This window comes from Ammodytes marinus, assembly GCF_949987685.1.
Source record: "Ammodytes marinus genome assembly, chromosome: 11".
In the NCBI taxonomy this organism is placed as follows: domain Eukaryota; kingdom Metazoa; phylum Chordata; class Actinopteri; order Uranoscopiformes; family Ammodytidae; genus Ammodytes; species Ammodytes marinus.
In genome coordinates, this window is record NC_137215.1 from 5,732,606 (window position 1) to 5,758,312 (window position 25,707).

A 25,707-nucleotide genomic window follows, 5' to 3' on the forward strand; every position below is an offset into this window, starting at 1 on the left:
AGCGTGTCGTTTCTCATGGTCTCCAAAAAAAATCGTTTCTCAAGCTTTAAGTAAAGCCCATTCATTTTCGTGTTCTATTTTGTGTCCCCCTGTGAGAACAGCTCGTGGTAGGCCTAGACTTTGAGACTGAGACAAAAACCAGAAACGGAGAGAATTTTGGAGGCGAGCGAATGTCCGGTCAGGATTCACAGCTGGACACTAACCAGACAGCCAGCATCCTCACATAATACACACACACACACACACACACACACACACACACACACACACACACACACACACAGCGCTTTGGATGATAAATAGGCCTAACGCTGGAAAATATCCTCTATGTTGACGTGACGATGAATTATGTATTTCCCATAAAAAGACAAATAATTATTCTATTCTTAAGATTATAAAATATTAAGAAAAAATATGATAAAAACATGTTTAAAAATATAGCATTTTAGTATTAATATGATTGTTATATAATGATAAGAATGACCCACATTTTTACTCATTCACAATGGAGGACACACTCACACACACACACACACACACACACACACACACACACACACACACACACACACACACACACACACACACACACACACACACACACACACACACACACACACACTCAAAGCGCAGTACAATACAGTCACTTGTGTCATTTTGTTTGTATCATTTAATATCATCGTCATAAGGTTCATCATTTCAATGTAACTTGCTTGAGCGTAAAACCTGTTGCGTAAAAGCGCCCGTTTCAGTTCGGTCATATCCGACTGTTCAATCTCGATCACTTGGAGTAAAAGTAAAGGTCAAGTCACGCTGTTAAAAATTCAAAAAATAATAACACTACTAAATAATACTCATCATCACTTAGATACCATAGCTATTGTAATCCATGATGTCACTTTCTTGCAAGGGATTTTAGGGATGCATTTATTGTGCCAAGCTATAGGCCAATAATCAATTCATTAATATGCACAGACACGAATTTTTTGCTTGTAAATGTCCCTATAATTTCCCTTAATTGTATTTCGCACGCTCCATCCATTCTGAACCACGACACACGCACAGTCTTTGCTCACAGTCTTTGCTCATTATCAACATTTAATCCCACAACCAACTATCCAACCAACAGCAGGATTTATGTACTTTTATACTAAACAGTGTGGCTCAGAGAAAATGCGCTATTATACTATATGGTTTGTATTTCAGTCAATGGGTTACGGGTTTCCTCAGTTAAAGTCAACATGGCCTTTATATCCTCACTGAAATGTTTCACAGATTTTTAAACACGTGCTTTCATTGCAATAGTTCATTCAGACATCCCATAAGTATTGTCTCTTGTGCGTAAAGGCCGCTTCCCCACTACCATGCCCGGATGCCCTGCAGAGTCCCTTGGCACGGAGTTACGACCGCTGGTCCTTGTGGAGCCGGCTGGCTTTGCGTCTGTGCGCTAAGGTTTCCCAAATTCATGTTCATAAAAGCGTTAGCAGCAGCAGCAGCAGTGGTGTTGCTACTAGGCGGCAAGGTGGGTAAACTAGAATAAGTACAAGAGTAAGTGTTGGTGTAGGCCGAGTTGTTGTAACTATAAGCGGGATAGCCATTGTAGGTGTAGGGGGTTGGAGCTCCCACTGTGTATGAATGGTTATAGTTCTGAGAACCGGCTAGACACGGCCTCCCGTCCCGAACTAAGACCGGCACAGCAACCCTCCTGGGCGGCGGTGGGTGGTGGTGATGATGGTGGTGGTGACCCGCCATCTCCAAGCTCTTGTCCTGCCGCTGCCTCTTGCACTTGTACCGCCTGTTCTGGAACCAGATTTTGACCTGCGTGGAGGTGAGTTTGAGTGACGTGGCCAGGTGTTCTCTCTCGGGCGCAGACAGGTAGCGCTGCTGCTTGAAGCGACGCTCGAGCTCGAACACCTGCGCCTGGGAGAAGAGCACGCGGGGTTTCCGTCTGGTTCTCGACTGTTTTGTGGCGGGTTTTTCAGGATCCGGGTCCTCACCACAGTCTCCCCTCAGCGCACCGCAGCTCTCTGGAAGGAGGAGACACGTTTTAATGCAAAGCAAAGACACTAGAATGAAACGAGATGATTGTGCAATATTTGGAATTGTTTACCCAAATGGTTTACTATCTCATCACACTGATATCCACCTTCATGTATTTGTTTAAAACTCTTAACCTCAGGGCAAAACTGTTTTTTTTTTGGAAATATATGATATTTGTTTTCTGTATTTATTTATATTTCATACCACAATATTTACATGTTCAAACATTATTATTTTTAAAGTGAAAATGCACTGGATTGGTAATTGTTACAACAGCATTTTTTAAATTATTTATTAGGAAATTAATCCAAAGTTGGTTCCAGAAAGGGGTACCTTCTCATATCGTATTATTGATAGAGACGTTGTCAATTATGAATCACTTAAAATAATTCAGAATTATTATACTAACAAATGTGCAGATCTCGGAAAGTTGATTGTCAATAACCTTCCAGTTCGGATTTATGTGACGATAAAATGCTTCGTTCATTTGGGTAAATCTACTAGAATCAGTCGTTAGGTTTGGTGCGTTTTCTGTCCAGCAATTCCTGTGAATTTTTCAAAATGTGAAATCAGTACAGCTGTAAACGAGACATTAATGACTCCAAGCTTCATGCTAAACAATAGCTGCCAGCTAATGAATTACATTACTTTTTTTGTGGGTGTCGTTTATGCAAGGTGGGGCTCTTGCAATATCAAATGTCATTGTTTTAAATAAGGGATAAGGGAAAATATTACACAAAATAATCAAACTTAATTATTTTATGATTTAAAATATACATTATAGTACAGCTTATTGAGGAGCATCTGGGACACATGTGTGCATGTGTTAATAATTCATAAATAACAATGTTCACATCAGTGAACAGTCGAAAGTATTTTTTTCCCAAGGTTCTAAAAGTTAAATTAATTTAAATATATATTCTGATTTACTCTTTGTCCATGCCATAATTTAGGTTAGGTTAAACTCGTCCCCATCGAGAAATGTGCCTTGCAAGATTGCTTCATCTAAACATAGCCTACTTCACAGAGAGTACAACCAAGAACAAAACAAGTAAAGGTATATTTGAACATCAACAACATGAGGCTTAATAGTTTGTAAGTTAAAGTGCAATTTGCTGTTTTGAATGGAAATGTACAGCTGTGTTATACAGTCAACAATAAAAACGACAGCTATCATCATCCTCGACCTCCCCCACTTTCTGATGAACATGTTTGTCATTAGATAGATAGATAGATAGATAGATAGATAGATAGATAGATAGATAGATAGATAGATAGATAGATAGATAGATAGATAGATAGATAGATAGATAGATAGATAGATAGATAGATAGATAGATAGATAGATAGATAGATAGATAGATAGTTGTATTGTCATTGAATAACACAACTACATTTTGTTTGCAGCCCCACTCCAATATTACATGTAGCACCTACATGTAGCACTTAGATGTGGCACTTTTTAGTTTGGCTTATTTGAACTATTATAAAAACTTACTGGTACGTGATTCTTGCTTTTATGAGATTGCACGTGCATGGTTGAAAGCACTTATTGGAACTTGTCGCTTTGGATAATATACGCGTCAGCTAAATGAAATCAAATGTAAGCATAACGTTGCCTACTCACTGCTATCTTGCTCGTCTTGCTGGCTCTCAAGTCGGAGGTCTGCAGTGTGATTTTGCCCCGCGTTTCCGAACATCTCCACGGGCAAGTCGGGCTCCGTCAGTCGGTCCTGCACCGCCAGCGTGTTGAGGTACGACATCCTATCCTCGCTCTCAGACAGACCGGAGCTTAGGGGACTCGGGCTGTCTCTCATCCCGGCCAACATGCACGACGGCGGGGAGTGAGAACGTAGAGATTTGTTGGGGAAAGTTCCAGGCGCGAGACCAAAGCAGGAGATGAACTGGAGTTGCTGCTGTTGCTGTGATTGTTGCTGCAACTCCAACTTCAGTATGTCCTTCACGGAGAAAGGCGTGGTGGAAGAAGACGTTATGAGCGGACTGGGAAGCATTGTTACCACCAGCAACAACAGAGATATGACGCGTAAGGATATAGGCTATAAATCAGCAGACCCAAAATTGGACAAATTTGTATCCGGACGGTGCGTAAAAGTAGGAAAAACCCCGTGCGTAAAATGGAAGAATGGTCGCGCTCTGCTTGGTTTTCACGCACACCGAGAAGGACTGGCTTTCTCTCAGCTGTGACATCCCCTCTCCTCTGGCTGCAGTGTGTCTGTGGTTGGAGGGTCGAGAGGGAGAGAGAGAGGGAGAGAGAGTGGGAGAGAGACAGAGAGAGAGAGAGAGGGGTCGATTCTGTGTGGTTGGTTGAATTCGGTTATCTCGAGAAAGAGCTGGGTCAGCCAGGATGCTATCCTCTCCCTTTCAGTGACGTCCCGAGGCGGGGGAGGGACCCATCCATGTAGTCAGCTTCTCTCTCTAGGGTGTGTGTGTGTGTGTGTGTGTGTGTGTGTGTGGGTGGGGGGGGGTATGTGTGTAGGTGTGTGTAGGTGTTTTTGTCAGGAAGACAGCGGCCTAATTTATGAAATATTATTAAGACCGCCTCACACTGTTACAAGGTAAGGACGTTTTTTACTTCCCAAACAAAAATATTAGCACCGAAAAGGCATAGAAGACAATATTGTGTATAATTAAAAAGTTAATACAGTCAAATCATTCACTTGGTTTGTCACCAATAGGCGCAGTGGGCTATTTTCCGATGACTTTAGTGTTATCTTTCAGCCTCGGCGGAATGGTCCCACAACTTCACAGTTCTTCTTCCCATCATCACCACGCTGCTCTTGAGATTAGCGCATATCTTCGTTTCCTGTCTGGGCATTTCCATGGATAAGATTATATGTTTCAACTGTGGGAAAATGAGATACAACTGGCAACCCAAAGGAAGCATGAATAATGTAAATCTACTTTATTTTTGTCTTATTTATGTCTCCCTAATTCAAGAGAAATTCCCAGGATTTTTTTTTCTTCTAGAAAATTGGCTCCAATGATTATTTTCCATGAAATTTGGTCAGTATTATAAATACAGCAAAATAAGAAAAAGCCCTGCTGACGTGTTATGGCATTTTACTCAATTCAAATGATCCGTTTCACATACTTAACTCACTTTCTCTCTTAATACAAGTAAAGAAATAGGCTACTTCAATGACGCTGAAAATTAGTTTTAAATTCTATTAGGAAAAAATCCAAATGAATTCAATATAATAGACTTATTGTAAAAATGAGAGCATTACGATAAATAAAATTGTATAATCATCACCATAATAATAACAAAATAAACAAATATATCTATACTAAATACTGATAATTAGGCCATACTTGTGATTGTACTAATAGTAGTAATATAGTCTATTACCTGTTTACAAGTTAAGTTTACTTCGGCAGAAAGGATATGCGATGGCTGACTCTAATGACAGTGATATAGTCCAATATATGTCAGTAGACTCTTAATATTCCCAATTGTTTTAATTGATTAAAAAAAATACAAATAAATGCTATTAAGGCCTATAGTCTATATGAAACTTCTCCCCAAAGGGCAAACATGCTGAAACGGGACACCCCTCTCTGTCCTAGTCGCCTATCTGTGGCCAAGTGCAGGCGCCAGGTCTCCGAAGGCCCATAGAAGCTGCTAAACCGTGTGGAAAGAGAAGGAGGGCACGCCGACATAATCTCATCCGCTCACCATCAACAAGGCGCTGTTTAGATTAGTGCAGCGTCTTCCCCTTTTCTCCTGCGGATCTAAGGCATTTAAAAACGGACCATTTAAGTTAAGAGTAGAGAGAGAGCAAGAGAGAGAGAGAGAGGCGGTGGGAAGGAATTAGGTCTGCGGGGAAAATGGGCATAAAGTGCACACTAGGCGCTTGAGCAATCCAAAACTACTCTAGGCCTGCTCACGAAAAAAAATAAAAATAAGAAAAAAATGTTTTTTAAAGAAAGAGATTTCGGTTGTCGAGTTGAACATGCAGGCTACGTAATGAGTATTTCTCAAGATATGTGGAGTGGCTCGTAAAAGCCTTCTAATTTATTTCCTAAATATTTAGCCTACCCAGTCGTGTTTATTGAAGGCGGTGATTTAGAGACACCAGACCAAACACAATGGCGACGACGAAATGACTTGGCAAAATGTAAAACCGTAAGTGTTATATTCACATTCAAGACGCTGAAAATGAAATCCCCGTCTTTTTAAAAGGCCACTGCACACAGCCTATAGGCGCTCCTTAAGCGTCACGGGTCACCGACGTAAGGTTACGCACGCTAATAGCGGCAATTAGGAGCTTTTCAACCCCCAAACACACGCGCACACACAACGCACGCAGCCTCGCGACTCCTCACTCACTCAACTGACCATCAGAAGTCACCAGTGGTCCTCGCGTGCCACCGGCGCCCCCTCCTCCCCCCTCAAAGCAGCGTGTTTACGGAGCGGAAGAGTCTGTTTCCTGCCTGTAACAAAACCCAGACTCCCAGAGAGTGTCAAGGAGCGGCTCGGTGCTGAACGCGCCTCTCCCGATACATCATCTTCAGCTCAGAATCATCGTGATAAGCGCTGGTGGTAAGGTCATGGTGGTCAGGCCCTAACACGGGTCAGCCGGAACAGGCTGCAGAGTTATGGACATATGTGTTGGTAGCTATCATGGCAGCTAATAAGACAAAGAGGATTTTGAAGAAAAAGTAAAGAATCTTACAAAATATAAGTTTGGGGCACCCCGTTGGCTCACTGGTAGAGTGTGTATCATTAATCCAATCCAACTTTATTTATAAAGTACATTTTAAAACAATAGAGTTACTCCAGTGCTGCACAGTCAAATATCAAAAAATCAAATGAAGGCATTTTAAGTCCTTCTTGCAGTGGACCTGGGTTCGACTCCGGCCAGGGCCGCTTACTTCATTTCTTCCCCCTCTCTCCCCTATTTAACTTAACTACATTGCTTATACTATCTGATGAAGGTGAAAACACCCCACAAATATATATCCAAAAAAAAGTATATAAAATCATATTTTCCTTCTACAACGGTCAAATTTCATCCATTTGTCTCAATTCACTTTTCCTGGCGAGTTATTTCAAAGTTGGCGGTGTCTTGCCGGGCTGGGCTGTGCTGCTGAAAACATGTTCCTTCTTGTTGCTCCCTTCTCCTCTCCATAGCAGCGGCAGGCCGACCTGTAGCAGCAGTGTCTCCTCTGCAGCACTGTCCCAGGCCCATGGAACCAGTCTCTATGGAGATACAGGCTCTAGAATGCTCTCCACAGTCAGAATGGACGGCTGATGACTCGGTAATGTCTCCCAATTATCTCTCCCCTGGTCCCTGCCTTCTGTTATTGGCATCTGATGGTTTTACTCTGTGCTTTAAACTCTGTGTAAAGAAAGCATCAACACCCTCCTGTGTCACTTTACCAGGACGTGTGTGTGTCAGTGTGTGTGTGTCATAAATTGTGTGTGTGTGTGTGTGTGTGTGTGTGTGTGTCAGTGTGTGTGTGTGTGTGTGTGTGTGTGTCAGTGTGTGTGTGTGTGTGTGTGTGTGTGTGTGTGTGTGTGTGTCAGTGTGTGTTTGTGTGTGTGTGTTCTACTGTATGTGTGTGTGGGTATTGACGGAGAGGATGTGTTATTATTGCTTGACAGAGCTTTGCAGAGGAGCACTTAACATCTTTCTACAAAGCAGCGGGTTGTTTACAGGTGTTTCTATAACAGCAGAGATATGTGTGATGAGGAACTGAAGTATATGGCTATCCCACTCTTTCACGGTGCTCAAGATAAGACAATAGCAAGAATAGATTGTTACATTAGGGAAAATAGACCAGCTGAATTGTGTCAACACGGTCTGCTTTCCATGTTATTTGCAAGGCCAAGAGTGACTCATAGAGATGTAGTGTGTGAGTGTGTTGCAATATGTACGGTAAGTGATGAGGCCAATAGTATTAAAGGAGTTTACAGAGCCTAGGCTATGTATTAACACCATGTTTTTTGAGGGCGCACACAGTAGGCTTCAGACAGGTAGTTGATCGTGAGGAGATATTCACAGATTTTAACAAAAAGGGATTAAGACGACACGCCTTCTTCAGAATCGCTTACTACACGGCCCCGCCCCCAACCTCTGGCATGAGGCTAGCATGTTGTACTATGGAAGTGATGAGGCTATTCAGATTCATTTGAAACGCATTAAAAAAGTAGCAGAAAGCATAAACAAACACATGCAGAGTGTGCTTGACTTACCTAGCTCTTAATCCACTTTCCTTTTTCCACTTTTTTAATTTCATGGCCATCTGTAAGAGAATGGCAAAGGCCCAAGCTGTTGTGTGTGTGTGTGTGTGTGTGTGTGTGTGTGTGTGTGTGTGTGTGTGTGTGTGTGTGTGTGTGTGTGTGTGTGTGTGTGTGTGTGTGTGTCCGTAATGGTTCCCGGAAGGTGAGTCTTATCAGCAGCCCATGCTATGGTGTCAGTAGCCGGGGCCCAGACTGCTCTATTGTGCCCCTGCCTGGGCCCGAGTGACGGATGACAGCGCCTTCTCTCTGGAGGAAGTGAGGAGGCCAGAGGCGAGTTTTAGCCAGAAACCCCCGTTAGCTTTCGGCTCCGAAAAGTGCCAGATATCCCACAATGGACCGGCCCAAGGTGATGGCCTTTTTTGCAATGTTTTAAACAGTCCCTTAAAGGGGTAGTTCAGTATTTTTACAGTGGGGTTGTATGGGCTACTTGTGCTTTTTCTTGCCTTGTCTTGCCAACTGTTGCAGAGGGAACCAGAAGATTTTTTTTTTTATATATTTACATGCTTACCTATAGGGGAGAACGGGGTAATTTGTCACACGGTTTGGTTGTCACAATCGTTATATCTCGGAACCAGAAGGCGCTATCCGTGATATTTTGGTATGTAAATATCCAGAATTTGGATCAGAGGTCACCTACATAGTCTTCCTTGGAGTTAGACTGCTGAATTTGAGGTGAGACGACTGTTTGTGTTTTTCATGTCAAATTGAAAATATTTAGCTCCTCAGTATTTTTCTTCTAGGCTTTTACACAATGGGTTTATAACAAAACACTTGTTACCCATACAAAGTGTGAAGGGTAAACTATAGTTTAGATTGTGGTTAGAAAGCTAATTAGTTGTCAGATGGTTGTTGGCCTTGATGCTAGCAAGAAATTCAAGTTGGGGTTGGTCGTCACATTTTCTGGGGGGTTGGTTGTCACATGTTATCTCAAGGCTGCAGCCAGAAAAGGAACCCAATAACGAAATAAATTGTCAAGCTGTATCCTCACTGACACCCCAGAGAAGGAAAGAATAGAGCAGGAAAAGGCAGCTAGCATGCAAAAGAAAAAAGTGTGCCTACTTACCCCGATCTCCCCTACATTTCCGTTTAATTGTACACTTAATGTAGGATTTGTTCACTGCTGATCTGCGGACTGATACGCTGAACTGCACTGCCGCGTGTTGGCATTGTAATACGTAGTACACTTGAAAGAACCTGTCTTCCACCTCAAAAACACTGAACTATCCCTTTAAGGCTCATTGTGTTAACCAGGCTAGAGGGGAAAGCAACTGTGAAGGGAGCGTGATGTGTTTGGGAACCCAGGTTGTTCTGTGTATCAAAGGTCTGACTCTGAGGCCATGTCAGGAGGAAGTGAGGTCAGCTCCGTCTGGGTCCCCTGCCCTCTTGCCCTCCCTTGGGGGTCGTAAATTAGCTCCGCTGTAATTCTCTCCCAGACGGCCTTGCCCCAGCAGGTGTGTGTTTGTATATATGAGCGCTAACAAGGGGAGGTGTGTGTGTGTGTGTGTGTGTGTGTGTGTGTGTGTGTGTGTGTGTGTGTGTGTGTGTGTGTGTGTTGTAAGTGTTGTAATGTCTGTGATCTACGGTGTTGGGAATGTAGTTTGGGAGGAAACATGCAACCTAAATATGTCTATCCTCTCCGCTGCAACACGGGCCCTGTAGATAAAGACAGCAGAGCTACTGTTTTATTTTTTTTTTTAAACTTTGTTTTGCTGAACAGGATGTTTGGGTCTTAAAGCCTCTGGAAACCTTTTCTAAAATTGTGAATATCAATATATGATATCAGAGTTGGTTGTCTTGAAAATACATCTTCATAAATGTATAGAATTCAGTGAAAAAATTCAGTGGGCGTGGCTGTATCAAACTTGTATGGCAATATCTTTATCAATCTTTTGAAATGATAAATATGCCTAACTGTTTTCAGATGCAAACTATCATGCAACTAACTCCCCAAATAACATAGTGAGAAGGATTTTGTGTATTTGAGGTTACAGAGGCTTTGAGTATTCCCTCTAGCTGTTGTGTCTATTTTGTCCAGAACTAACCGGCGAGATCATTCTGTTGAAAAATCTGTGAAGGTTGACTCAAAGTTCATCTCTTCCACTGGTGGGACTGTGGCTCAGGCAGTAATGGTTCTCTTGGGAAAGACAATGTTGCAGTGAAATAAAAAGTGTGCGATGCATCCCCGGCCGCAAGAGGTAAACATCCTCCGCAGAAAATGCTTCTGTGTCTCCAGCAACCACGGTGGTATCTGTGTCAAAGTGACGTTTTGTTTTGGCCAAAACCGCTAAACTCCAGATTGAGTAAAGTTCAGTATTTGTAAATAATTACTGTGTAAAATACCAAGCCATGCAGCTCCCAGCGCCTTGTTTCGATGGTCGTTGGTAATGTTGTAGTTCAGTTTGAATGTCATCGTAAAGAAGTGGGGGGACTTCCATACAAGCCCCCTAACCCCGGTGTTTGCAGGTGTTCGCCCTCACATAGATATTGTCCCTGCGTTCCAAATCACATACTCTTTGTTTACTATTTTACAGATTGCTGCTGATCATAAAAGTATGTAGTTAGCAAGCAGCAGTAGACATACAATTGGGACATGCTTATACTTAGTCATTTTAGCACCTTGAACTTGTCTCTTGCTTATACGTCCATCGCATTGCTGGTTGTTTCGCTGCACAGTGGATTGTGGGTCAGAATCGCCCCAAAAAGCTGCTGGTTTCCACACCAAAATTCATGAACGGATGTAGCAAGTCATCCATGGTATTCTTTAGCATGCTGCATCTGACCACATGTATTGGGACATCCTACATCTTTTTCTACCATAGTATGGGGATTGGAACGCAGCCATCGTATCCTTGTTCTGACCCTGACCTTTGAGCTTGTGATTTGGTGAATGTGAATTAATAAAAGATCATTTTATTTGATCATTTCGGACACAGTAAAAGGTTTTCTTGTAGGTTTTCGCAGCATGTTGTTCATCCTGGGAAATAAAGGAAGAAAAATCCATCAGGGTAAAAATTGAGACATGACTCTTCCAGTTCCTGTCTTTGTTTCGTTGCGTGCATATTTGTATAAAGCAGCTGAGGTCTTGAGAGTGTGTGTTGGCTGAAAGACAACATCAATCAGTGAGAAAAGGCACACTGTAGCGTAGACCTTGGGTTGGAGGTTCCACCCAGCCTGGTGGGGTAAAGGCCATGTCAAGGGAAAGCAGTGAGTGACAGGCGTATTAGCAGACCTTTATAGATGTTTTCATACATCAGAAGTTATGATTAAAGTAAATTCTTCGATTGTGCCCATTCATGTGAACATATTGCTCTATTTTTTTGTTGGCATTTTATGCTTTATTAGACGGCTTTGGAGAGGCAGAGATGAAATGATGCATAGAGGTGAATGACATGCAGAGAACGACCACGAGCAGGATTCTAAACTGTGGTCTGCTGTGAAGAGGACTGAGGCTCTATTGGGGGTGGCCTAACCACTACACCAGGTGGTGTGTGATTGGGTGAATGTGTACAAAACAATGTAAAGCGCTTTGGGTCCGTGAAAAAAAAAACGGGAAAAGAGCTATATAAGTGGAGTACATACACTATTACTGATGGTATATTTATCTGTCTGATTTGCATTTGATTTAAATACACTCACCCTTCTGTTACTCAGGTGGTTATCTGTACTCTTAACAGCTTAACACTTTAAGCTCAGGTGTAGGCCTCGTGCAATATGTCCTCTGTCGGAAGAGAGAGCAAAGGTTACATGTTTGCATGCACAAGAAAGAAAAAAAAACAAAGATTTTGTGTCATGATAAATAGAGTACACAAAGGCACACAGTCACACACACACACACACACACACACACACAGACACACTAGTCGGAATGTAGTCGGACGCACAGATCACTGCTGTCTGTTATTGCATGCATGCTCCATCAGTCATTGCACTACTACACAGAGTAGCATCAGGGAGGTCTTGTCCTGTGTGCTCCTGTGTTGTTGCTGTGTCTAGTCTCGTGTTAGAGAATTGATGACGCTGTCTTTGGAAAACAAACAAGGGCGGGAAGCTAAAAAGGTGGTCACTCAGCACCGCTCTCTGACCCATAGACAGAGAGGCCATCGCTACATGCTAACAAACGCTCGCAAACGTCCCCCTTTGGAATGCGCAGCGGCGTTCTGTGTGTGTGTGTGCACACGCTTCTGTTTGTGTTTCCGTGATAGGCCTTCCATAGCTGGAATGTGACTGTCTTGTGCCTGAATGCGTGCCTTTGTGTGCTTTAGAATCAGCACCCTTCCTACAACACCAATGATAACTTTCAACGTACTACTGCAAACACAGTGATAAAAGAAAACCTTGTTGGATTTTTTTCTTCTCGTCTTCTTGTTGTCATCCTTGCATTACACTGCTTGCTACATGCCAAAATAAATGTTCCACATATCAGTGTCAAAGGAAGTGTAGTGAGAAGGAGCCGGAGCGAATGTCTGGCTGACTAACTCATTGATCTGTATGTGTCACACACTCTCCCCCTGTGGGCACATAGTCTCTGCCAGAGGGCCACTCCTGTCACTCGCATGTTCTGACTCACACTTCACATCACAGCCCAGACCGTGGTGCCGGGGGCCTTCCCTACTGCGTATACACACACTCACACTCACACACACACACACACAAAAAACACACACACGAACAAACACACAAAATCACAGAGATACACACACACACACACACACACACACACACCAAAACCCCGCACCGGGCCCCCGAGCCTTGTTCTTGGAGCTCAAATCCCATAATTGCAGGGGCTGACAGTGATAGCTATAGCATAGGAGACACCCTCACCTGGGTTGGAAAGAATGAAAACATCTACTGTCAAAAGTGAGGGAGAGGGGTGTGTGTGTGTGGGGTGGAGGGTGTGTGTGTGGGGGGGGGGGAGGGGGGTGTTAGCAGGTATGGGGAAAGTGAGTAACATCTGGGACAATAGTGAGGCGAAAATAGTCTTTCAAAATAACTGGTATTGATTAACTGTAGCACTTTTGTGAAATGAAATGTATTAGTGGTGGTTTGTACGTACCTGGTGCTTTATTCATGGTTCTATTGTATATATCAGAAATAAGCTATTATTAAAGGTGCACTATGTAACTTACGGTGTGTCAGAAAAGTTGAAATGTTGTTGAATATATTCTCATAACTTAATAAACAAACTTTCCTCACAGGATAAATGTGATCCCTGGAACACTGTTTGAAGTAAGCAAGCAACCTTAAAAGTTACTGTTTCACTTTTGTTGTTTACAGCAGCAAGGCCCACAGTTTTGTTCATTCATATTCTAGTCTAACGTTTGGTTCCATGCAACACAACGTTTTGTTTTGATTTATGATGATGGAATTATTTATTATTATTAACAATTACATGTAAAAAAATATGTTTTGTTAACTAACTGCAGGGTATTCTAATGTAAACAAATCCCGCTCCTTTTAAACTACACAGTACAGCTTTAAACTTGTCATCTTCAAGGGCTTTTGGGTGGAAACATTGTGAAAATATATCCGTCTGACGCATATCTCCATATAGCACAATTATACAATTATTGTGTGTATTTTTTTTAGCTTTTTAATTTATCCATCTGAATGACCACACTGTTGGACTCCTTTTAAAAAGCTTCACAGCATTCGGGGCGCTTGTGGTGTAGTGTTTAGAGCCCCCCTCCCCACCCCCCCCCCCCCCCCCCCCACCCCCCAATAGAGGCTCTCAGTCCTCAGAAGCATCAGACCACGGGTTCAAATCTGGCCCGTGGTTGTTCTCTGCATGTCAATCCCCTCAGACTGAACCAAGATAGTGAAGTTGGGAGGGCCGTAAAGTAAAGACACTAAATATGCTAAGTACAGCTGAGGGGAACTGTGGGTTGGGTGGTAATTGTCAGTGCGTTGGTCACTATGAGGGACCTGTTTCACATTATATTTTACATATAGTTGTTAGTCCGATTGTTAGTATAGAAATATTGATAATCGCAGCGTATAGCTACCAAACTTTGGTTAGCCCAAGCACAGCTATTATCTAAGTATCCAACATCTATAGTGTTGGTTTTTAAACAGATGCAAAAATGTAGGCCCACATAATTAGTCAGATATAAGTACATTTGCATATTTATTAAAACATCCATGAAAAAATGTATACAAAAACGTATTATTTTATTGTTAGTAATCAACTTGCAAAGTTTCATAATATATATAACTTTTTTTTAGCTTATTCACCTGCAATCTCTTAAAACGCGCTAAGTCTAAGAGTTAAGAGTCTAAGCAGAGAGAGAGACACAGAGAGAAAGAGACACAGAGAGAGAGAGAGTGAGAGAGAGAGAGAGAGAGAGAGAGAGAGAGAGAGAGAGAGAGAGAGAAAGAGAGCAACAGAGAGAGAAAGAGAGAGAGAGATCTTCATTTATCAACCTCTTGAGCTCCTACAGACAGCTGTGGGGAGAAGCACAGAGGTCTGTTTACACCACAGATCATCTCGGGCCTTCAGCACAGAACAGATGGACATCCGCACACAGCCTGATTTACACAGTCTCACATGCACTCACTCAAAACACTGACAAGCACAAGAATATTTAGCTGTCTGTCCAGTCCAAAGTGACATTTATGATGGGATGTAGATGTAGGTCTTTGTGTGTCAACTCCTGAAGCAGGGCTTGCATTGTGTTAGGATAAAGCCATGTGAGAAAAATGTCTTGTTATTTTACTTTTTTTTACTTTTTTTTTTTATTTACAAGTTGAACATGGCAACGTACACATTTCTGCACATATCAACCAATACAACAAGCTTGCCAAAGGGAATATTATTTTTTGTTAAAAATGTAAGGTTGTGAATGAATGTAATGACAATACAATAAAATGGGCTATATAGGCAATATAAACAAGACAATAGCCTAAATGCATTGCCTTAATATCTCAATAGGGGAAACACATATAGCCTAGTCCTGTTTTAGCTGTTATCCAGCTTGGTTGGAACTTTGGCTGTTTTAGAATAGTAGGCTATATAAACTCTGTGCCTTGGCTATTTTTATAATTTTAAAGATTTCAATTTTCCCATTTAAATTAATTTAGATAAACAACACATTTTGGGGATGACTTCAGAATGCCTATTGAGAAGCTCCTGACACATACTTTTTAACGGTGTTGTGGCACCACCTTGTGGAGAAATGCTGTATTGCAACATAATCCCTGAGCCATCTACTTTCAACGCTAGGCATTTGTTGTGACATTTGTCAGACACGCTCCACTGGAATTCATTGGTCAACATCGCCGGTGCGTGTGTTATCTCGAACTTTGACCTGATTGGGATCAGTGCTGGGATTGGCTCAGCAGAGGCATGGAGATTTTCTATTGGTAAATCAATTCACTCCCACTGTTGGTTACACCCCCCTCCAAATCCAAGTTGAAGGTGAAAGTATTTCCTTTCATCCTTCATCCCTTGAACGGTCCCGGTAGCCGTTTATTGCAAGGCCTCTAGTGAGAATACAGCCTACATAGCAGGAACAATGTCGGTGTTTGGTGAGGTTGCCCTAGCAGCTCCTGTAGCTGTCTTCAAGCTTTCACAAGATTTCAACAACGACCAATTTCCCCAAAAGGTGAACCTGGGAGTCGGAGGTAAGTTGTTCTTGATCTTTTCGAACTCAATAAATTAATATAAATTATAACTGAACGACGGCCATGAAGATGTAGCTAGGCAGAATGTTAGCCATGGCAAGAGCAACAAGCCTTCTAATGGTAGTTTAGCTCAAAAAGCTTCCAGAGTTAGCTAAGCTGGATGGTTATTATCATTCTTTACAGCCAGTGTTACAGAGACTTTTTACACCCACACTATTCTGTGACCTGTTTTAGCAATTTGTACTGTGCCAATTTTTTTAATTTTTTTTATCAAAGGCCTATTTGGCAACATGTTTGATTTTTTATAGCAGTTACTAAAACAAAGTGGCTTCATAGTCACACATCATTTATGTTACTGCTTTTATTGTGACAATTTATTAGGCCTATACTATAGCCTGGCTTATAACTTGTTATGTAACATTTGAAAACAAGATATTGTCCCAAATTATTGTTGCTTTACCACACAATTGTGACATTTTATTATGCCTAGGCTATATGTAGGATATAACATGCAACATTTGAAAACATGTTCACACATATAGCTCTGGTAGCATGCACATTCATATTGTGTCTGATGGCTTTTTTTCCCTAATGTCAGACTCTGTTTCATCAGAGAGGGTTCAGAGTAAATACAACTGATCGATTAATTTGTCCATGTAACCTGCTGCTCAGTCCAGTAGCCTTATTGTACCTAGGCCTACGTTATGTAATGGTGATTGGATTACTGTTGTCTACACGCAGGAGTTTAAATATGCATGGCCTAGCCTAGCATTCTCCTATTTATCTCCTCAACCAAGCGAATGGCACATTTCAGTACAACCGTTTCCAGTGTAAATCCTATTAAAAGTTGTAATCCCAGCTGCTTACATAGCAAGGGAAGTGTGTGAGAAACGTAGCTTAGCTCTGTAGTGACTGTGTGTGTGCATGGCCCGTGATGAGCACAGAAGCCTGTGTGGCCTCATAATCCTCTTCTCCCTGCAACACACACACACACACACACACACACACACACAGCTGCAGATGGTCATGGTACACTGGGCAGCTGGGAAATGTAGGCCACACAATGTCTAGTATATCAAAAGTCTTATCTAGAGCCAAACCTAGTAGACTAGTCTATTCATTGATAAATCGCGGGATTGACAAATAATTTGAAGAATTTCTTATAAAATCAAAAATATATAGATTATCGGGGTGCAAATTGTGTAACAACTTGTTTCACAGTATGTAGGCGACTGGTTAAAACTTTTCAAATATTTATTTTATATAGTACAAATGTGGCTATTGCTTATTTCTTTAATAATACTGTTTCCCTGCAGCGTACCGGACGGACGAGGGCCAGCCGTGGGTTCTGCCGGTGGTGAAGAAGGTTGAGAAGATCATCTGTCACGATGACCGGCTGAACCACGAGTACCTGCCCATCCTCGGCCTGCCTGAGTTCAGATCCTCAGCCTCCAAGATCGCCCTGGGAGACGACAGCCCTGCCATCCAGGAGAACAGGGTCAGTGCAGTAAAATATATATATACTATGTTTAAAGGTACAGTGTGAAGTTTCGGGTCAGGGGGATTTGTTTACATTCACAGAGCCTGCAGTTAGTTTACCCTAGATGTAATTCTTAGTATTGAATAATTCTATCATCATTTATCAAGAGAAAATTATTTTAAGACACCTGGAAACAAACGTAACACTAGAATATGTTTGAAAACCACACTGTGGGCCCTGCAGCTGCAAACAACAACAGTGAATCAGTAACTTTTCAGGAAGCTTTCTAACTTCAAACAGTGTTCCAGGGATCACATTTTCCAGTGAGGAAAGTTTTTTTTATCCAGTGATGAGCATATACGTTACAAAACGTTCACTTCCTTGACACACCCAAAGCTACACAGTGCACCTTTAAAGCTGTAAGATTTTTAATGGAAAAAACGTTTTTTTATATTATTTTTCACTGGCATTTTGTCCACAATACTTAAATTAGACTAGACTAGACTGTTTCTATAAATACTATTCTGAGTCACTACTGTCTGCCTCCTACATTCCCACTAGAATCACACAGGCAGACAAAGATAAAAACCAAAAACACACTTTGGATAACTATTGGGCCTATTATTTAGACATGGCACAGCAGTCAATAAAGAGACCGCCAATTCCTGTTTTATTGTTGCGTAGTACATCATTACATTTTCAACCTATCTTTGTACATTCAAACTAACTGTTTGTCTGTGTCACTGTCAGGTGGGGGCGGTCCAGTGTCTAGGTGGGACCGGTGCTTTGAAGATGGGCGCAGAGTTCCTCAGGCGTTTCTACAACGGAACCAACAACACAAAAACACCCGTCTATGTGTCCGCACCTACCTGGGGTACAGACACACACACGCACACACACACACACACACACACGCACACAAGCACAAGCACACTCACCTCACTCACTCACTCACTCACTCACTCACTCACTCACTCACTCACTCACTCACTCACTCACTCACTCACTCACTCACTCACTCACTCACTCACTCACACTCACACTCACACACACACACACACACACACACACATTTCTAAATAGTAGCTCCTCTTTTAAGTTAATCATTTAATGTTATCCAGAGATATCTTCCCTGTAGACTTCAGACTCGGCATGTTGAATAGCTCTATTGTTAACCGTCACTATCTAATCACAGAGCTTGATTTTGCTCAGATTGTATGTGAGAGAAAATAATTGACTACAACAGTTTTCGTTCATGTCAACACTTAAATGTGAACCTTGGTGTATTTCTTTCAGAGAATCACAACGCTGTATTTGCCAGCGCCGGCTTTGAGGATGTCCGTTCGTACAAGTACTGGGACGCAAAGAACAGGGGCCTGGATCTGGCTGGTTTCCTTGGTGACTTGGAGGTTAGTAGTGTTAAAATCCTTAGCTTTATATCATTGGTCCTTTTCATCAGAAGTTTACAGTATTTCTACTCGTCTGCGTTTCTTCCAGAGCTGTCCAGAGTTCTCAGTCTTCGTCCTCCATGCCTGTGCACACAACCCGACCGGCACAGACCCCACACAGGACCAGTGGAAGCAGATCGCTCAAGTTATGATGGTAATTATAACCTAAGTATCTATCTATCTATCTATCTATCTATCTATCTATCTATCTATCTATCTATCTATCTATCTATCTATCTATCTATCTATCTATCTATCTATCTATCTATCCATCCATCCATCCATCCATCCATCCATCCATCCATCCATCCATCCATCCATCCATCCATCCATCCATCCATCCATCCATCCATCCATCCATCCATCCATCCATCCATCCATCCATCCATCCATCCATCCATCCATCCATCCATCCATCCATCCATCCATCCATCCATCTATCTAGCTACTGTCTGTACTGTTATCTCAACTATTACACTCACACTCCGATAAGTGTCAGTTCAAACCTATAACATGCTAAATATCTCTCAAAGATACATTTTCTTCTTCTATATTTCATTGTTGAAGGGAGCCTTGGACCTAAGGATTTAATAGTCTATGACTGCTGCTGTAATTGTTGTGCATATGATAAAAAAGTATCTTGAGTCTCTTGAATCAAAGTGTACTGATAGTTTGATCTTTTCTCTCATGTTCTTTGTTCCAGAGGAGGAGGCTGTTTGTGTTCTTTGACTCGGCCTATCAGGGCTTTGCGTCTGGCAGTCTGGAGAAAGACGCCTGGGCCATTCGCTACTTCGTCTCCATGGGCTTTGAAATGTTCTGCGCCCAGTCCTTCTCCAAAAACTTTGGCCTCTACAGTGAGTGACCCCTGGCTCCATTGAGTTTGTACATCACTTAATTGCAAAAGAGTGACAGTCTTTGTATTATCTTATTAGTCTTATTATAGTGATAGTGCTTTTATATGGCTACATTTGAAAGGCATACTCAGTTAATGTAATCAGCGAAAAATTCAATCTTGTATCTTGATGTTTTTTTTTTTTTCTATCTCTTAAATACAATTTCTAAAGTCTAATCTTGATGTATTGTATGCCCCTTTAAAGCAATTTGAATGGCCTTGTGTCTGAATTGTGCTTTAGAAATAAACTTGCCTTTCCTTGCCTTGCCTAGTTGTAGATTTTGCAATGTCACCACCTAGATATAAAGAAAGTAATATCTACACTATTATGTTCCCATCAGATGAGCGTGTGGGCAACCTGACCATCGTGGCGCGTGACGCAGACAACCTGAAGAGAGTCCTGTCCCAGATGGAGAAGATCGTCAGGACAACCTGGTCCAACCCTCCGTCCCAGGGCGCTCGCCTCGTAGCCGTCACTCTCAACTCACCGGAGCTCTTTAGTGAATGGTCAGTGTCACTATTAAGACAGCTATAGCAGCCAATAATGTAATCATTTCTCAGTTTTGAATGTAATAAAAGCAGATCATTTAGTAAATTGACAAAAATTAAATACAAATTCTGATCCAGTAACACAGTAACTCTTTGACAATAATGTAATAAGTTGTCAAATTATTGGCTGGGTTTAAAAAAATAATAATTAAGAACTGTAATAATACAGTATACTTACATCACTTTTTTATTAGCTTCAAGTATCTTACTATTGCAACCAGCCGATAATGTAATAACTTATATAACATTATGGCCAAAAAGTTATTACATTATTGGATCAGAAATGTTATTATGTTATCGGCAGTGATTCAATTATTGGCTGCTACAACAAACGTTCAAAAATGTATCTAAAAAATTTTGAATGAGTTTTTAGGGGCCATAACAATGATGTATTTTCTACACAGAGAATGGAAATGTTATATTTTATTTGCCTGTAGGAAGAGCAATGTGAAGACCATGGCTGACCGGGTGCTGCTGATGCGCGCTCAGCTGCAGGCGAAGCTCCAAGCTCTGGGGACGCCGGGCACATGGGACCACATCACCGCTCAGATCGGCATGTTCAGCTTCACAGGACTCAACAGTGAGTACACACACCAGATACACAGAAAGAAAATTATTTCCTATTACACATACTGTACATGCAAAAGCTGAGTCTGCTCTGATTGGCCCATAATCTAACTGCCGGTTTGAATCTAACTGCCAGTTATGACATCATAAGGGGAGAAAAAACTGACTGGGGTTTTTTTTCAGAAAGGTGGAGGTGGAAAAAAAGAGAGTGGGTTGTTTTTTTCTCATACTTTCAGAGTCTCTAGTCCCACCGGGGACCCATATTGATGTTTAAAAAAACATGAAAAAGTGCATTTTGGATAATCATCTTTGTTTATTAAAATGTCGTTGTCCTGTTCTGTCTGCAGCCAAACAGGTTGAATACATGGTGAAGGAGAAACACGTCTACCTGATGGCCAGCGGGCGCATCAACATGTGCGGCTTGACCACCAAGAACATCGACTACGTGGCCGAGTCCATCCACGACGCCGTCACCAAGGTCCAGTAGAGGAAGACTACATTACCCACAATCCTCAGCACTTCTTACTGCCCGGCCCGGAGCCACCTGCGACCAGGGAAAGTGTTTGTATCCAACAGAACACCTGGAAATGAACATTAACTCTCATTTGCACCAATATACAGGTAGCCCACTTTTCCCCACTACTTTCGGTGTTAGGCTAACACACCCTGGAACTATTCCTATAAGCGCACAGTAAGTTCAAGTAATTGTGTTTATAATTGTTTTCTTCCTGTTGGTCTCCTACTTCTAGTTTACTTAGTGTGACTGTGACACCTCTGATGTTTTTACATGTAGTTTACTATCGGTGCGAGTGTCAGTAATGGGACCTTTTGCGAGGCTTAGCACATCTGTAAGTTTGTTACAACCAAAGCAGTGCTGAGTCTACTGTCTGAACCTGTTTAATGTCATTCTGTTATGATTCATCCATTCCAAGTGTTAAAAACACATTTCCATTTGGGTCTCGTCTGCAGTAAGTAGTGTGTATGATTATGAATTGTTAAGCACACTTGAAAAATTGAATATTTTTGACCAAACAATTGTAGCCTCTACCATGAATGTATTAGCAGTATTACATTCATTGCTGGATGCAATGTGAACAAAAGATGAGTGTTCTCAGGAAGATATTTTTAACTATATATTTTATTAATCATAGAGGTTCTACTAATGACCTCACTTTTAATCAGGATTCATGGAGTGGTTTTCTTCCAGTTTGAACAGGTGCTGTGATTCCAGAATAATCTCTGTTTACTGCGGCCAGCTGAATTTTGTGATATTTCTGGTTCTGTTCGGCACCTGCCAAGCAAAGTCTGTCTGTTAAGCAGTGCACTATTATGCAAGACTCTCGTATCAGTGGCGTAAGCACAGTAATATTTAACCAGATGGCTGTGTACTGTGCACAGTCCACTGATAAACTGTTATAATGTTGAGCAAATTAATAAAAGCTCAAAATGTCCTCACCAGACCGTCTAATGAGATGAATTAGCTAGTCGAATAAAGAACTTTAAACAGTATATCATTTTGTATTGTTGTCATTTTATGTAAGAATTCACATTGGACAAATATAAAGTGTGGACACAAACAAAAGAAGACAAAAACCGTAGTTAAATCAGTTTATTGATAATTTAATTATCCCTTTGTATACAACATGTCTCTTTGTCTTTGGCTAACTTGTATAATCATCTGAATTCCACATTACAAAATGTAACATCGCCTTCATTCCAAACAAACTGCTTTTTAAATATTTTACAAATATAAATAAAATCCATTTTGACCAACTGCAAAAAAAAGCTTTCAAAAGCATACAGCTCCTCTTGCTCAGAGTCAGTTGTCACATCAAAAGACTTCCGGTTGCTCTGTGTGTGTGTGTGTGTGTGTGTGTGTGTGTGTGTGTGTGTGTGTGTGTGTGTGTGTGTGTGTGTGTGTGTGTGTGTGTGTGTGTGTGCGTGTGTGCGTGTGCGTGTGTGTGCGTGTGCGCGTGCGTGTGTGTGTGTGCGTGTGCGCGTGCGTGTGTGTACATAGAGGGGCCAAAGCAAATAGCTTAGCAGTGCACTATTCTTTGTACTTCCATAGCCTTAACAGGCAGAATGAACTATATCACTGAATGTCCCTTCTTAACTGTGTGTGTGTGTGTGTTCTCTAAACACACACGTGTGCGCGCGTGTGTGTGTAGAGAGAGGTGGTGGCTTGACGTCAGTGTGCGTCATATTGCTTTCCCTTTATCATATCTCATTTTCTGCCAACACATTTCACAATACACACGTCAGCTGAGTCCAACCTGACCTCACCTGGCTACCACTCGCTCACTCTTCAAAAAGGCTCAAATTCATTGTTTCGTTATTGCAGTAATATATTCTTTTCTGGAACAAATGGCTTAAAATCTTCCTACACCTATAGCAGCTTCAATAACTTCCTATGTCGCTCTCTCTTACCTATGACCTATTCGGTACATACATAGACCCTTGACACTTTCTCAAGTTCCCCTTGTGCATTCAAACGTCCGGTTGCTGTCTGCTCATTTAAAGCTATAATGCGTAACTTTTTTCATATAAATGAATCTCTGTTACATTCAAGCCATCGTCAAAGGAGTTGACACAAAGTTGATTTAAGCCTCTCAGCTCCACAAAACTCTCTGTATTACTCATTATAGCAGCGTTTACAAACTAGTGTCACCCCCTGACACTGGCACAGGAGCTCAGAAAAATCCCAAGAAGCGCCCAAAAATTTTTTCAGTTGTTGATTCTACTGCTAAGAAAACACTTGGACGTAGAGAAGAAGGTATAACATCCATGCATTAATCACTGAGGCCTTTTCTCATTAAGATGCGCCGACAGTGTTGTTATAATTCCTCAGAATTCCTCATGGGGGCAACCGAAGTTACGCACTATAGCTTTAAAAATCTACAATCGCTATTTATTTCAGTAAGTGTGCGTGCTGCATCGCTGTCGGGAGACGCTATTTCGGCTTGGTGTATCACCCTATTCATGCATTCCTTTTACGTAAGCATGCATATGGGAGAGCGGGTGCATTTTTCTACAGGGAGCAATTCTACGGCAAAAGCAGCAGCATACACAAACATGCAAGTAGCAACTATACTCTTTCTCAAGAATACTCCTCTAAAATATCCCCCCAAAACCCCCTAGCTTATTAGTAATCGGTGTCTGCAGCTTAAGTGACTGACTCTGTTTGAGATGAACTGTACATAGAAAAGGTATGAAGTTGATCTCTCGTTTTGTGTTCTACTGAATAGTGAATGGAAGGTAGTAACATCAAGAGAAAGGGAGGGAAAGTCATGGCAAAGACGTAGCAAACAGTGTTGTATGCAGGACACATGCATGAAGGCCTAATGTAGAAAAAGGATACAAGTACTGTTAATGTGTGTGTGTTGATGTATTCAAGACATAAACAGTACGTGTGATGACTTATATATATTGCTATTTTTTCAAATCACTTTTGGTATTTCTGACATTCCAATATAAAAATCCAGGTTAGAAATGTTGTTGTTTCTAGCACGGGCATTTTCAAGATTGTGAATGCCTCTCTAAGGTAACTGTAAAGCCTACAATACATAGTTATTCAAACTAAGAATGAATTTATAAATTATGGCTTTTCTCATATTTGTCGGTTATTTTAAATATTGTGTAAAAATTGTGCTGTTGTCTGGTGGCTTCTTTTTCTTAGCAGATTTGTGTTTGAGGTTGTGATGGCAGTAGGTGGCGCCACTATGGCAACAGTAAGTAAGACAGTTCCCTGTGCAAATAACATTTTTCATTATGTGGGAACTGCCTCGTTATAATAAATATATAAATAAATAAATACGGTTCGTAGTTATTGTTTGATCAAGTAGAAAGGTCAAGGCTTGCTCATATTATCAAAGGACTGTGTTGGGTTCCAAATTGAGATAATCCAGATGAAGTAGAGTGTTGTTAAGGTGAGACATTACAGGCAAAACATGCAAATTTACTCATTAGTTAGAAATTGCCAACTTGAAATATTTATAAAACTTTTTTAATTTTTTTGTATTGTAAGTAATCATCTGGCAATATTTTATGGTGATATATATTAGTAAAATGTTTTACCCTATTCACCTGCAGTGTCTAGCCTTAAATTACAAGCTATGTTCTGTGACACATTATGGTTAAAATGACATAATTACATGATGGATAGAGATAGAGCGCTACCATAAAAAAGGTAACAAGGACAAAGTTGTTTGCTACACAATGTGATGACAACCTGCCGAGGTCCATACAGTCCAGTGTAAAGGCTGGAGAAATACAGATTGAGATTTGTATAATCAATCAAGTATTTTATATTCCGACCCTCTTGCAGTCAGCCATCACTTTAAGGGTGTGAAGTCAGGCAGAGGTGAGGCAGTAGGGACCTGAGAATGACTGGTGGCTACTACAGATACAGGTGCATCTTTTTTTTTTAATATGAATTTCCTGGAAAATTACTTTCAAAAAGGAAAACTTTCATATATTTCTAGAATGATTTCACAAAATCAAATTATTCCAGACTTTTTTTTATGATAAACTCATGAAAATTCAAAACTCCGTTATCTTAAATGATTAGAATAATACATTTTACAGTATTTACAGTACAACATAAATGTGAACCTTCTAAAACTTATGTATACTATTATTAATATATGAAAGTTTCACTTTTTGAATGAATTACAAATTGTGATGCACTTGTTCCATGATATTCCAATTATTTTAGATGCACCTGTAAGATAGCTTTAGACTTCTGGGAGAGTTGTGTCGGAGGATAGTGAGTCAAACCCAGTGAATGCTAATGAGGAAGTAGGTGTGTGTGTGTGCGTCATGCCTCCTCCCCAGTGTCACTGCG

General features: G+C 41.2%; 2 protein-coding genes across 2 annotated transcripts; one reads left to right on the forward strand and one right to left on the reverse strand.

The window, feature by feature from the left end:
- Positions 1–1,359: 1,359 nt before the first annotated feature.
- On the reverse strand, positions 1,360–4,052 carry nkx2.3 (NK2 homeobox 3; the record flags this gene model as incomplete). The annotated part of the gene is made up of 2 exons (XM_080037371.1): positions 1,360–2,027; positions 3,668–4,052. 2 exons carry the CDS (start codon positions 4,050–4,052, stop codon positions 1,360–1,362), a joined length of 1,053 nt encoding a protein of 350 aa, XP_079893497.1.
- Positions 4,053–15,819: 11,767 nt separating this feature from the next.
- Positions 15,820–21,351, forward strand: got1 (glutamic-oxaloacetic transaminase 1, soluble; the record flags this gene model as incomplete). Its single annotated transcript, XM_080036637.1, has 9 exons — positions 15,820–15,928; positions 17,245–17,426; positions 18,159–18,282; positions 18,705–18,817; positions 18,906–19,010; positions 19,560–19,710; positions 20,090–20,259; positions 20,739–20,877; positions 21,212–21,351. The coding sequence occupies 9 exons, from the start codon at positions 15,820–15,822 to the stop codon at positions 21,349–21,351; spliced, it is 1,233 nt and encodes a 410-aa protein (XP_079892763.1).
- Positions 21,352–25,707: the final 4,356 nt, after the last annotated feature.